Below are 13,302 nucleotides of genomic sequence, written 5' to 3'. Positions count from 1 at the left end.
CCCATAAACAGAATGTGGGTGTGGCTTATTGGCTATGCTGTGGTTTTCTTGAACTTTATCTGTTAATATCCTTACAGGTGCTTTTAGATTTGTATTCCTCAGGAACTCCTCAATTTAAGCTGTCCCCATTCCCACATGCATGAATGAAGGTCAGAATGTGTTGGGACACAGGGTGTCTGGGTGTTTGAAGTCCAATGTGTGTTTTAGTATTAAGAGTATTGACAGAAAACACAGGCTGTATGTTGGCTTACAACAAAAACCACTGAAAATGTATTTTAATTTGAGTCACCAGGTCTTGTTTTTAATGCATTGTAAACCGTATTTTTTCACTGTGTGGAATATAATAAAGCTACTGTATAAATGTTTAAAGTATTTCCTCATTAAGATACAGTATAACAAAATAATAATAATTGCAATGTGAAGGAAGTAATGTACATTTTAAACTGTATTAGTAAGGCATATATCCAACAAGCTGCATTCAGTTCTCTGTAAAAGTATAGACTGCAAATTGTGTAATGAATGGTGAAAATATATGTACAAATACAATGAAACTGCATAAAATATAATGAAGCTGTATTTGCAGAATTCATTTAAAACTTCTGTATGCAGTAAAGTGAGGGGATGTTAGCTTTGTTTACTTGGCACAAAAAATTGAATTGAAGGCAAAAAATAAATTGCAATCATACATAACTGAGATCCTCAAATGAAAACTTCATAACAATTCAGGATTACAGTATATGTGCAATCCCAATACAAATCATTAAGGTAATTTCATTTTTGAATGATCAAGATTAAGTCAGTTTGCATTCAGTTTCTACATTTGCAGACCAACATACACCGAACTTTAGAGCAAACACTGGAAATCCAGAAGAGATGCTTAAAAATCAATAGCCACTAATCTTGAGCCAATAAAGCAGCAGAGCCAGCACACCTTTAATAAGAGCAGATTTCTGCTGTGAATGTATTACAGAAAGTAAAGTGCTTGCATCACCCATTTTCATCGGTTTTGTTTTCCCGTATAGGTTTGACTCTGTTGTGCAATTAAAAGAGGACAATTTCCAGCCAGTATCATACTCAGTTCGGTCGATGGTTACAAAGGCTTAGCATGTAGGTGTCTGGTAGGGTAGCCCTGGTAACCTCCTCGCAATGCGAGCACAAGATGAAGAACAGAGCCTCCCTGGATTTTATAATCTGCTGCAGTTTTCTCATCATTCCTGAAAATATAACCACTAAAGTTAGTAATAAAAATGTAAATGTAAATGTGAGTGAATTACAGTAAATTTAAAACAAAAAAATACACACACACACACATATATATATATATATATATATATATATATATATATATATATATATATATATATATATAAACAAATATATAAATATAGTCCTACATTTGTTTGCCACTGTAGATTAACCTTTGCTGTTGAGGGGGGATCCCTTCTTTCTCCTCCACTCTTTCTTTAATTCTCTCCACCTTTCCGACACAAAGCACATAATATTATTTAATCATGTTCATTGATCTGGAGGCTTCATTACATCAGTTGTTATCTTATCCTACCTATCTTACCTTATCTGTAGGCTCAATATCAATTTCTATCTCTTTTCCAGTGAGGGTCTGTGAAAATAAATAAAACGCTAAATTTGGTTTAAAAAAAAAGAAAAAAAAAAGTAGGACATACACAGGATATAATAGAGCAATAACAATATCGAGTCTATGGTAGTGTTTTACGCTAAACTTCATTCTGAATCTTACCTTTACTTTAATTAGCATCTTGTTGATTTATCTTAAAACAATATAAATGCAAGTGTATCGGATAGCCTGATGTGCGAAATCAAGGCAGTGAAAATTGGATTTATTTTTTCCTAAAATGAATGAGCACTTCCTGTGTTTCTCAGTAAAGTGGCCGACGCTCCATAATACATTGGCGATAGAGGGTCTGCTACCACTTTATTTGAATTTCAGGTTTCTTCAGTTAGTATAGTCGTGAAAATCACACAGTACATGAATAAACTATAGGACAGTGTTCAAGAACCAAAAAAAAAAAAAATTTACGTGCGTATGTATTATTGAAAATATCTTTAAGACAGCACATGAAGTGGACCATATTAGTGTTTCCGTTTGTAGTTTTTGTTATGTGTCTGGCAATGTTATGACGCGTGAAAGAACTACAACGCGGGTGACAGTGTCGTGTGGAAAGGAAGCGGAGAGGATCTTACTTCGACAAAACGGCATCCTCTTTGAAGGCATCGATAATATTCTCAAGGTAACGTACCGATAATTTAAGTCACATGTACAACATGTATTATATCTGAAATGTTTAAAATTTGTTTTATGTTCTTTTTGATTATGTCTGTAAAATTCTTCATGGTAGCCTACTACTGCTTTGAACCGACCAACGTTGAATTTTTTACCTAGACTTTTTAACCTGTGCGTGGTTAAGTCTTTTTTTTTTTCATTTATCATTACAAGTTGGAGCATTCAGGCGTGTGACTGACGTCTCTTTTAACAGAATAGACCTTTGCTGTAAGACCACTCCGACGGAAAATGCCTCGCATTGAAAATGACATTAAGCTCGACTTCAAAGACGTACTTCTTCGCCCAAAGAGGAGCACACTCAAGTCCAGGAGTGAGGTCAGTACAGACAAGACTTCAGTCCTTCTGTTAAATGATCAAGTATAACACACGCTAGTGTTTCAATTCAAAGATTCTTCAACTTAATTAATTGTATTGTATTTAATTAATATATATTTACATTTAAGATGTAAATAGCCTGTTACACACCAGAATACTCGACATACATAAGGACCCCACTGAAGTTAAACCTACAAGGATTAAAAAAATAACAATAAATTGCAGCTTATTTGTTGAAAACTTCATACACCAAAACTGAATGAGCATATTTTATTATGTAGTTCAATTAAGCAATTAATATGTTTCAAGTATTGCAATAATGATAATTGGAAGTTTTCAAGTGCTATCATGAGTTTTCGCCAATATTAAGTGTATTGCTGCTTGTCAAGGTCCAATTTGTAATATACAATAATTTAGGTGAGGAAAAAGCTGAATGAATATGCAAAGTAAGACTAAGGCACAATGCACAGTTAATGCAGCTCAATAGACCTAGCCTACATACAGAAACTGTAAACAATAGTTGTTTTCAGTTTGTTTTGTAGTTGTTTAGTAGTTAACTAAATGCTATTGTTTAGCAGTTAGTTCCTCCCTTCAGATAGATATAAGGCAGTGTCCACCACAATCTTAACAGAACGGAAGAAGTGGCTTGGATGAGCAGCGAAATGTCTTCACTCCTACAAGTCTAGTTGACAGATTTTACTTTTGGCCTTTACTGTGAGGAAAGATAATATGATTAAAGTACATAATTGCAGGGTTTGTGGTTATATTATTTCATATATGTAAAAAAAAGTTATATCTGACATTATTCATTGTTCCTTTGACTTTTACATGAGGGCTGTGGGTGGGTCTAACAACAATACTTACTTGTCCCGTTTATTTTCCTTAAGACTTGTAAAACTTGAAAAGTTGAACAGTCTGTGTGGCTATAGGATTTATTAGAAAGAATTGTAGTGAATTTCTTAGTACAGATATTAATCATAAAATCAGTCAGTGGGGGACAACAAATGTAAATTAGCCATGGCTACAATCCTGCGTGCAACCTGCACTGTCATGGACAAAATAAATATACAAAAAATAAAAACTTAAACTTTTAGTGTAAATTTCCTCATTATAATAGTTTTATTATATTGTGTTTTAAATTGCTGTACTATGATCTTGGGTGTCTTGAAAGGTGCCTGAAATTAAATGTTAATTACTATGATTCATCTATTTACACTAATTACTGTATTGACAGGTGGACTTAATGAGAAGCTTTACCTTCCGAAATTCAAAGGGCAGCTACACAGGGATCCCCATCATTGCTGCCAACATGGACACGGTGGGGACGTTTGAGATAGCTGGTGCTTTACAAAGGGTTAGTTTGTGTGGCTGTATTTCTCAGTTCATGCATACAACATCATGTTTTGTATCAAATGGGAAATGACCATAGACCCCTTGGTATACAGTATATTTATATGTATTAAGAATATACCTGCTTTTATATTATTCCTGGTGTTGTCTTTATTAACATTGTTCATTCTTTGTTCTTTAACAGTTTAGCCTTTTTACTGCAATCCACAAGCACTACTCTGTTGATGACTGGAAGGAGTTTGCAAAGACTCACCCAGAATGTATTGAGGTAACAACTGGTTTCATATTAGCTCTGGAGTAGTTTCAATACTTTAAAAATCAACATATAAATAGTTGCTTTTTATGTGTGGCAGAGTGTAGCTGTTAGCACAGGCACTGGTGAAAGCGATTTTGAGAAGATTTCAGCCATTGTAGATGCAGTGCCCCAGCTGAAGTATATATGTGTAGATGTGGCCAATGGATACTCTGAACACTTTGTCCACTTTGTCAAAGATGTAAGAGAAAAATTCCCGTCACACACCATTATGGTATGTATGTCTATCAGGATCTAATTGTTTAAATAGTAAAAACTAGGTGCTAAAATATGTGTTTTCATTTCTAGGCAGGAAATGTAGTAACAGGAGAGATGGTAGAGGAATTGATCCTGGCTGGTGCTGACATAATTAAAGTGGGCATTGGACCAGGTAACTAATTCATCAGATCTATATTAGTGCTGGCATGATACTAAATTTTCAAAGTCTTTTTCAGAGATATACTCAATACCGATTCCGATACCATGATGATAATTTAAAAAAAACACTTTATATTTAGACAATAGAAAGTAATTTTCAACATCAAATCATAGTACTTTATTTTATATTATCATGTGGTCTTATATCTGTGTAAACCCTCAGTCCTCCAGGTATGTTCCATAGTGGCCCATGGCCGTATACTATTCTGTGTAGCATTATACTTGCTCTGTTACAGCTGAAGATCATTCTAAAGCTATTCGGGTTGATTTCTGTCCTGTAAATGTGACTTTTTTAGCTATCGAATAAGTATCTAGATTTGTTTCTAGTTCTAGTACAGATTAGTATCTGATTTTCAGTATTTTTCACAACCCTAATTTATATTGTGCTGTGATATGAGGCAGTATTTGTAAAAACTGAAGAACACATAATAATGTTTGTTATGTTTTTATAGGATCTGTGTGTACAACCCGCAAAAAGACAGGAGTTGGATATCCTCAACTAAGTGCTGTAATTGAATGTGCAGATGCAGCTCATGGTCTGGGCGGACATATTATTTCTGTATGTAATTGTTTTCTACAAATAAATATTTTATAGATGTATGCATGCATATTTACATTCATTTTAGTTGTTAATAATACAAATTGATTTTCCTCTTGCACACAGGATGGAGGATGCACTTGTCCTGGAGATGTTTCAAAAGCTTTTGGTATTATTATTATTTCACTTATAACTTTGCAATATTTTCTATTGTAAAGGGGTCATTACATTTTCTCGTTTATCAAGGTGCTGGTGCAGACTTTGTAATGCTTGGTGGTATGCTTGCTGGTCACATAGAGAGTGGTGGTGAGACTATTGAAAAGAATGGGAAGAAATACAAACTGTTTTATGGAATGAGCTCTGACACTGCTATGAAGAAACATGCAGGCGGTGTGGCAGATTACAGGTCAGACTTGCCATGTACTAAAATGACTGAGAAATTGCCTTTTTTGAATTACTGTGTCAAGTACAGTTATTTGCGTATGATGTATACTAGGGATGTCGTCAAAATGTTAGCATTATTATTATGATTATAGTGAGAAGAACTATTGTGATTAAAAAATTTGTCATAGTTATTGACCCCATGAACAAACAAGCAAAATCATTCATTCACATTGTCTAAACAGATCAACATTCATCTAATATCTGACCTAATTTATTAAATCAAACTTTCAGAATGATAAAGTAAAATTAATGTGACATAAATAGATGATAAAAACAAATTTTACACAGAGGCTTTTTTGAAGCATAGGTTAAACTAAAATTACTTATTTTTGCTTCTTACAATTCTCACAATTATTGTTCAGTCCTCATGAATATACTGTGACCCAAATAATCACGATTATTGATTAACCAAATAATCTTGACATTTCTATTGCCTACAGAGCTTCAGAGGGGAAAACAGTGGAGGTTCCATTCAAAGGGCCTGTGGATGAGACGATTAAGGACATCCTGGGAGGTGTCCGATCCACATGCACATATGTTGGAGCGGGGAAATTGAAAGAGTTGAGTCGCAGGACAACCTTCATCAGAGTCACCCAGCAGCTCAATACTGTTTATGGCAATAGTTAAATGGTTTGAAACACTTCTTATGGAGTGACCACCCCCTGGTTCCGGAAGTAAAGTACCCACTGAAAAAATTAAGTTTGAAAGCTTGCTTAGGGCTAATCAGCTATGTGGTAACTAATGACCAAAAGACCCATAATTAAAAAAAAAAATCAGTTTCTGAAACTTTATAAACTGCTAAGTTATTAAAGTGTTTCAAACATGCTTTTTAGACTTAAAACAATTTTAATTATTTGAAATATTTATGGGAAAAATGAATGGAAAATTTACTTCCAGAACCAGAGCTTCGAAGTGGGCGGGGCTGTTGACATGACATCAACAGTTATGTTAACTGTCATGCCAACAGACACGAGCTCTATTGTCATGTTAATGGAGCTCATGTATGCACACATTCCCTTTACTTCTAATTCCTTATAATATTTAAAGCTAAGTTGCCTTTAGACTTCAGGGTCCAAAGACTGGTACAGTGGTTCTTAACCTGGGTTCGATCAAACCCAAAGGGTTCGGTGAGTCAGTCTCAGGGGTTCAGCAGAGGTCAAGACACACACCTGACTCATGATTCGCGGACTGCGAGTGTCTCCAGACGTAGGCCATGTCCCAATTCTACAAATGCACCCTTTGATGTGCCTATCGAAGTACCTGCCCGATTTAAATGAAATGGCATAAAAACATAAAACAACATAAAAATGAAGAAAAGGAACAGACTTTGCTGTGAAAATGATATGAGAGTGGCCAAGGTGAAGCCATGCATTTCTGAACTGGTCTCCCAAAGGCAACAGCAGAAGTTGCACTGATTTGCAGTAAATATTCATTATTATTCTAGCCTGATGGAAATTAGGTGATGGGTGTGTGTTAAAATGTTCAAAATAATAAATAGCATAAATACAATAAGTTCATTATTGGAATACATAAGGTTAAAAATTTAAATAATTTCAGTGTGGTAGTATTTAAAAAGGTCAAGTCTTTGTGAAAAGGTATGTATCTTATTTGTTGTGAGTTTATGCATCGGTTTTATTCTTTGAACAGTGATGTGAATGCACAGTTCATTTTGTGCACCAGTAAAACATATATATGTCTTGAATTTGAAAAAAATTATATTTTATTTTTCAATAAAGAAGGGTTCGGTAAATGTGCATACGAAACTGGTGGGGTTCAGTACCTCCAAAAAGGTTAAGAACCACTGGACTAGTATCAATGTCAGAGTCAGTGTTCTAGCTGCTCTTAAATTCCTAGTGTGTCTAACTTCACAGTCATTCATGCTTTATACAAACTCTACAAAGGAACAGTTGAAAATTCCATTTGTCTTACACTGCTGGGAAACAGTGCTTACTGCCATAATTTTTAAAAAACAATTGTTTTTAAACTGCACTTTGCATAATTAAACAACAATTAAACAAATAATTTCAATAAGGAGAATAACAAGGGTGTAATGTGTTTTGTATTTCGTAATTTTTTTTCTCTTAACCTAACAAGTTATGTGCCACACCTGTGCCACTTACTACTGATGCATATTAAAAAAGTTATGCAGTATGATCTGTGCACGTAATCTGTTTATTAACCACTAGAGGGAGCTAAATCATGGAAAATAAAATGCTGATTTCCTTCACAAATAACTTGGTTGAACCAAAGCTTTTTAAAGCACCATGACCTTAACTCAAAAAATAATAATAATAATAAATGCCTATACCAATATTCAGTGAATGTATCAGTTGTCTTTGATACTGTCCAGTTCTGCTGAAGAAAGCGAGCACAGAGGAAGTCCAAATCACTTGAACTGTTCGTCTCTGGTATGGAAACTCCATAATTTTCTGATCTTGGGTGAATGTTGTGATTTTGTTTATTTTGTTTTGATCTTATTTTGTCATCAACATCAGAACATGATGAGAGGACAGATATCTTTTTATCTTCACAGCTCAGGCCATAATTAATCAATTTTTCAAGCTGTTCACACACTGTTACCCAAACCGATGATCCAATGGTCCTGTGAAAACATTATAATCCACTTGATGATATCAAATGAAGTTGTGCTCTGGATGAGAAGAACTGCAAAACACTTACCCAGATTATTGCAGGACAATACTTCCCTTTTGTTTGAGGAGAGTAAAAAGCCAGAGGAAAAGGTCTGAAGCTCAAAAAGCATGAATTTACTAGTGGGGATGATTTCCTTGTGGTTTTCAGGGTCAACCATCTGTCTATCAGGGACGGGTACTATACCCTTTTTAAAATCCAGTGCCTTTGCCTTCTGAACATCTTGGTGGACCTGAGTGTACAGTTGTAGGAACCTGTACGTGTCCTCGTAATGAGCTGACAGGATGGTGGTTCTGCTCGTCTGGATGGACACCAACCAGACTGAGGTTTGAACACTGGATAAGGTCATGGAGTTTGGAGTTGGAGATAGCTTTGATCAGACACTCACTTGATTTGGTCCCCTTCATATTTTCATTGTTCTCCCACTTTTCCAGACTCAGGTTATGGTGGTCTGTTTTGCTGTGCAGGTCCTTGTGGTCACTGCGCACCATCACTAGTAGCTCTTTATGAGCGGTAGTGAAGGTTTTCATATTGTGTAACCTGTGCTGGTCTTCAATAGCACGTGACGCACACATACAGGCGAGGTCGTCCAGACGGTAGTACTCCATGTGTTTGTTGTACGTCACAATAAGACAAAACGTTAAAGTTAAAAAAAATTTAAAAAAAAGACTCAAATTAAAATTAGTTAACTGGTGGAGGACCAAACAAGATTAACCGGCTGATCATCCACGTCGTCAACTATTGCGAAACAATTAATTTGATGGATTTCAGAGGCCACTACGGTAAATTTAGCAAATTAACACAATTTTAGAACATGATTTGTAAAATACAGACACTCTATGGCCTATTATACATTGTGTTCGGGTCAAGTTGATGTTCTGAAGGCTAACCAATCGTACTCTGTTAGCATAGCCCTAGACGTCCATGTGAAGTTTCTAAGGCTAGCTGCAACATGACTGAACTTTTAAAAATTAGTTGTCATACTTAAAAAAAAATCTGCCCTATTGTGGCAGAAGAATTATTTTTATTTGAATAATGTCATCTGATTTTAAGTAATGTGTCACATACTGCCTATATTTAATCATTTTTGGAAAGTGGCCTCTCATATAAATGAATTCTAATACAATTATGAGCAACAGAGTCTAATGTTGTTATGCCAATATATAGTCCAGGTCCAATATTTTATGGCAGACTATTTTAGATTATGAGGGGCACCATAGGCTCATGTATTAATGGGAAACACTGTAATTTATAGTTTTAATAGTTTGAGCATACTTTTTTTATGCTAGCTTTAGCATGCAATGCAACCAAAAAATGAAGAGCTACATTCACGTAACATTAGACTTCACTTAAAATTTGTTCATATTTTTTCATGGTATTGTTACTGTCTTGCAGAAAAGACATTGGAAGGATGAGGCAGAAGATAAATGAACACTTTCCCTTCACCACTGGCAGCACTCTTCAGAATGCAGTGTCACAACCAACCCTTGCCCCAGCAGCTTTCAATGCAAACCAGAATAACACCCTATGTCTTCCCCTGATGTCTGAAAACCACAAGATAATATGGGTATATTCAGATCAGGTTAGCATTCAAGGGGACAAAGTAGCCAAGCTAGATGAGGCCTTCAGCAGATTTCCATATTTAACCCAAAAGGAGACCACCTCACTGGCTCATAGCTGCTCGCTGCACCCTGACCTGGTAAAGGTATGGTTCATGGCACAGAGACTCCGCTATGGGATCAGCTGGGACTCAAAAGACATTCATAAAGTGAGAAGAAAAATGCTTGGAGAAATTGTATCTAAGAAAGAGCTGCACAAATGTGAAAATGAAACCATGAAAAACTTAAGCAGAGAAGATGAGGAAGAGGTTGCCAGCCACTCATGTATAATCAAAAAAGAGATACTGAGCAACGCTGCTATAGGGAATCAAATGAATACTGAGAAAAAGCCAAGAGGAAGGAAAAGTAAAGTATTGAAGAAAAAAGATGAAGTTTTTCATCTCAATGTGACAAAGATAAGTCAAATGCCATGGCCTAAAACTGAGACACCGGAGACAAATTCCCACCCATTTTTAAGTTCCTGTTCTAAACCGGACATTGCACTTTTGCAAGAAAGTGATGAAAATTGTTTTGCCATTCCAGATCAGGCTCTTGATAGGAGTCCATCAGTCACTTTCCAGGTTACATCTACACAGACATCTTTAGTAATGGAGCAAGAACAAATGGAAACCAACCCTCAACATCCTAAGAAGAAAATGTTTACCCAGGAACCACCAACCTGCAGCAGTCTTGATGGTTCGGTAGTCAAAAAACAGGGGTTGAGTCGCAGACGCCGTTTGAATGGTAGGATAAAGACACCAAAGCAGCTGGCATTTATGAAGATGGAATTTGTCAAATACCAGTATCCAAGCGATGAACAATACCGGGAAATGTCACTGCTGACCGGTGTTCCTCGCGAAGGTTTGATCCAGTGGTTCAGTGACATGCGCTATTTAATTAAGAAAACTAAACCGACCTGGTTGAGTGTCAAGCAGCATGAGAGGGCTGTGGCCAATGTAATCCATGAGCAATACATTAGAAAGATGAAGATGCAAAACATAGGGAGTGTGTCAAGTCAAAGGAATTGTGAAGAAGTAACCTAGCAAAGTTTGATTTCTTTTAGAATCAACTGAAGAAATATGGTTCTTATGTTCCAGTAGTTTTACATAGACTAGTATAGTTGTTAAATGCCATTGCTGCAATTTTTTTAATAGTTTTATTGGCATTGTTGCACAGTTGTCAATCTGTCTATGTATTATGTATACAAGTGCATGTGTACATAATGACACAGTGACATATTGAGAAGAATCAATAAAACTTCAAATGACAAAATACCTGGAATTATTTGTATGCATTCCACAATCTACTAATCTACACAATCTACTTTTTTTATTCATTATCAAACACACATTTTTATTTAAATATAACTGATTGACATTATTTGTAAACATTGTAGTAAAACTATCCATAATAAATATCATCATAATTTTTACACAAATAGTCTAATTAAGAGCTTAACAGGGCATTATGTAAACGGTTTCAGTTCCAAGTGGCGGTGTATTCTCCCCGTTGTGGCTGCCACAGCTCAGCTCCTTCAATAATGCGCCGAATTAGTGCCGCAGAGGTTATGAGAAGGTGTCCTGCTGCCTGAAGTAGGGTCGAGGCCACTCTGAGTGCCTCTCTAAACAGTAAGAGTCAAGTTAGTGAATTAATAGGATTAGGCTTGTCACAATAACAAATTTTGAAGTGCAATATATTGCTTAAGAAAATATACACAATAAATGATATTGAAACTAATTTATGCCATTGATAACACTCAAACCCCCTCAAAAAAGATTGTAATAAATAAGTAGTAGTAGTACTTTAGTAGTTAGTTTAAATTTATAATGAGTCATAGAAGTTATTTATTCAACCATCTACAGCTCAAACCTACTGTAGTACAGAAAAATAACAAAAAGCTCCCCACTAGGGCAAAGAAACTGGGACCCATGATAAATACTGACCCACAAAAATTATTGTTCCATCTTTTACCTATTGAATGAAAGGTCGATACAGTATTTATCGTAACAGGCCTAAATAGTATAACACTGCATTGAGGTGTTGTTGTTGTGTTTATTATTACCTGAGAACTTTCTTTGGCCCCAGACATTGGAAATCTGCACTGACTGAATACAAGCCTTGAAAAGTCGCCTTTACACTCAGGGAGCCGAACATGTCCTTAGGGCTCATCTTGTAAAGGTCAAATGTAACGCGAGCGATGTCTTTACCATTGCGGGGCTTGTTGGTAGGTTTAGTCACAACAGCTCCCTGTGAGGAAGATAGAAAGTTTTATTATAGTCCAAGGTACAAAACAAATCAATAATAACAGTGGGGTTACACTAGAAAGTAAATGTTTTGGCCTAAAAATAAAAAAGGGTAATTGGTGAATAGAGGATGTCCTAAGTATTATTTTATTATAACATTAATAGGCACTTTTTGATTGGTTGCATTTGTCACAATACTAAAATTTCATGGAAAATACATTTGACAACCCTATCAAGAGATAAATACGACTGCTAAAAACTGTTATGATGGTGCTTAGCCTATACATACAGACAGAGGTTTCCAGGTTTGCCCGGGTTTCAAGGCCATGAGCATGGTGTTGTCTGGCAGTGTAAAAAGGAACTCGTCTGAATCCACCTCTGTACCATCCTCTTCACAGACTAGAGACAAGGACATAGCTGATAGGGACAGCAGCAATGCTTGGCAGGCCTAGGGCACAAACAGATTAATTAGTATTAGTATTAGTATTAGTATTAGTACTAAGTTTCAGCTAACCCTCTCTTTTAGCTCCTCTAAAGTGCCAGCAGTGACTCCTTTCCTGATCTCCCTGTTGGGGCAACACACCCTGAAGGGCCGCCGGGTGGGGGACCATACTCTCTTGGTTACAGACCTTTACAACGTGAAGCAAAAAAAAGAAAAATCATCTCGTGGCCATCACACCATTGCACATAATTAAAGCCAGTTTTAGTTATGAACAGGATGAGTATACTTACTTAATAAATGTGGAATCCATTCTTTACCTTCCTTGGCTTCTTCTCTTACAGTGGGTTGATTTGTATTTTGCTGTAAGCACTTGAAATGGTGTCAGTTCTGGGTTGACTTAGCAGGTGGACTTTGTCCGAGATCTGATGATAGAGAAAAGCTTAAATCAAAGTTCAATTTTTTTCTTCACTCTGTTACCATTTCCTCTTGGTAGCCATAACCATGAACTATCAATAAAGCCGAGCTGCATTTTATTCATTTATCAACATTGACTAATGTTTATATACTACTTGAAAATATAGTTTACTATAAAATGTGTGCTTTGACCTGGTTTAATATATTCATGATTTGTTTCCGGATATGTATAACTCGCGGTTTCTGCGTCACATCCTGT

General features: G+C 35.9%; 4 protein-coding genes across 6 annotated transcripts; 2 read left to right on the top strand and 2 right to left on the bottom strand.

Moving 5' to 3' along the window:
* Positions 1 to 362: 362 nt before the first annotated feature.
* Positions 363 to 11,383, bottom strand: nedd8 (NEDD8 ubiquitin like modifier). Of its 2 annotated transcripts, XM_055228819.1 has the most exons (5): positions 11,374 to 11,383; positions 1,757 to 1,817; positions 1,571 to 1,618; positions 1,395 to 1,477; positions 363 to 1,214 (listed from the first exon to the last, which is right to left on the bottom strand). In XM_055228819.1, the coding sequence occupies exons 2-5, from the start codon at positions 1,772 to 1,774 to the stop codon at positions 1,091 to 1,093; spliced, it is 273 nt and encodes a 90-aa protein (XP_055084794.1). In that variant the 5' UTR covers positions 1,775 to 1,817; positions 11,374 to 11,383; the 3' UTR covers positions 363 to 1,090. The 2 variants fall into 2 exon arrangements, with proteins under 2 accessions (XP_055084794.1, XP_033839462.1); XM_033983571.2 differs by lacking the exon at positions 11,374 to 11,383 and having other exon boundaries at positions 1,757 to 1,839.
* On the top strand, positions 2,169 to 8,017 carry gmpr2 (guanosine monophosphate reductase 2). Of its 2 annotated transcripts, XM_055228818.1 has the most exons (11): positions 2,177 to 2,267; positions 2,376 to 2,431; positions 2,514 to 2,635; positions 3,870 to 3,989; positions 4,170 to 4,253; positions 4,339 to 4,512; positions 4,587 to 4,668; positions 5,168 to 5,274; positions 5,380 to 5,422; positions 5,500 to 5,659; positions 6,138 to 8,006. In XM_055228818.1, the coding sequence occupies exons 3-11, from the start codon at positions 2,549 to 2,551 to the stop codon at positions 6,322 to 6,324; spliced, it is 1,044 nt and encodes a 347-aa protein (XP_055084793.1). In that variant the 5' UTR covers positions 2,177 to 2,267; positions 2,376 to 2,431; positions 2,514 to 2,548; the 3' UTR covers positions 6,325 to 8,006. The 2 variants fall into 2 exon arrangements, with proteins under 2 accessions (XP_033839830.1, XP_055084793.1); XM_033983939.2 differs by lacking the exon at positions 2,376 to 2,431 and having other exon boundaries at positions 2,169 to 2,267; positions 6,138 to 8,017.
* Positions 9,758 to 11,021, top strand: homezb (homeobox and leucine zipper encoding b). The gene has a single exon (XM_055229247.1). The coding sequence runs from the start codon at positions 9,758 to 9,760 to the stop codon at positions 10,985 to 10,987; it is 1,230 nt and encodes a 409-aa protein (XP_055085222.1). The 3' UTR covers positions 10,988 to 11,021.
* cideb (cell death inducing DFFA like effector b) lies at positions 11,374 to 13,201 on the bottom strand. Its single transcript, XM_033983590.2, has 5 exons — positions 12,920 to 13,201; positions 12,702 to 12,816; positions 12,477 to 12,635; positions 12,007 to 12,191; positions 11,374 to 11,565 (listed from the first exon to the last, which is right to left on the bottom strand). The coding sequence occupies exons 1-5, from the start codon at positions 12,937 to 12,939 to the stop codon at positions 11,424 to 11,426; spliced, it is 621 nt and encodes a 206-aa protein (XP_033839481.1). The 5' UTR covers positions 12,940 to 13,201; the 3' UTR covers positions 11,374 to 11,423.
* Positions 13,202 to 13,302: the final 101 nt, after the last annotated feature.

Source organism: Periophthalmus magnuspinnatus, chromosome 18 (assembly GCF_009829125.3).
Source record: "Periophthalmus magnuspinnatus isolate fPerMag1 chromosome 18, fPerMag1.2.pri, whole genome shotgun sequence".
Classification (NCBI taxonomy): Eukaryota; Metazoa; Chordata; class Actinopteri; order Gobiiformes; family Gobiidae; genus Periophthalmus; species Periophthalmus magnuspinnatus.
This window is presented reverse-complemented; position numbering and strand designations above follow the sequence as displayed.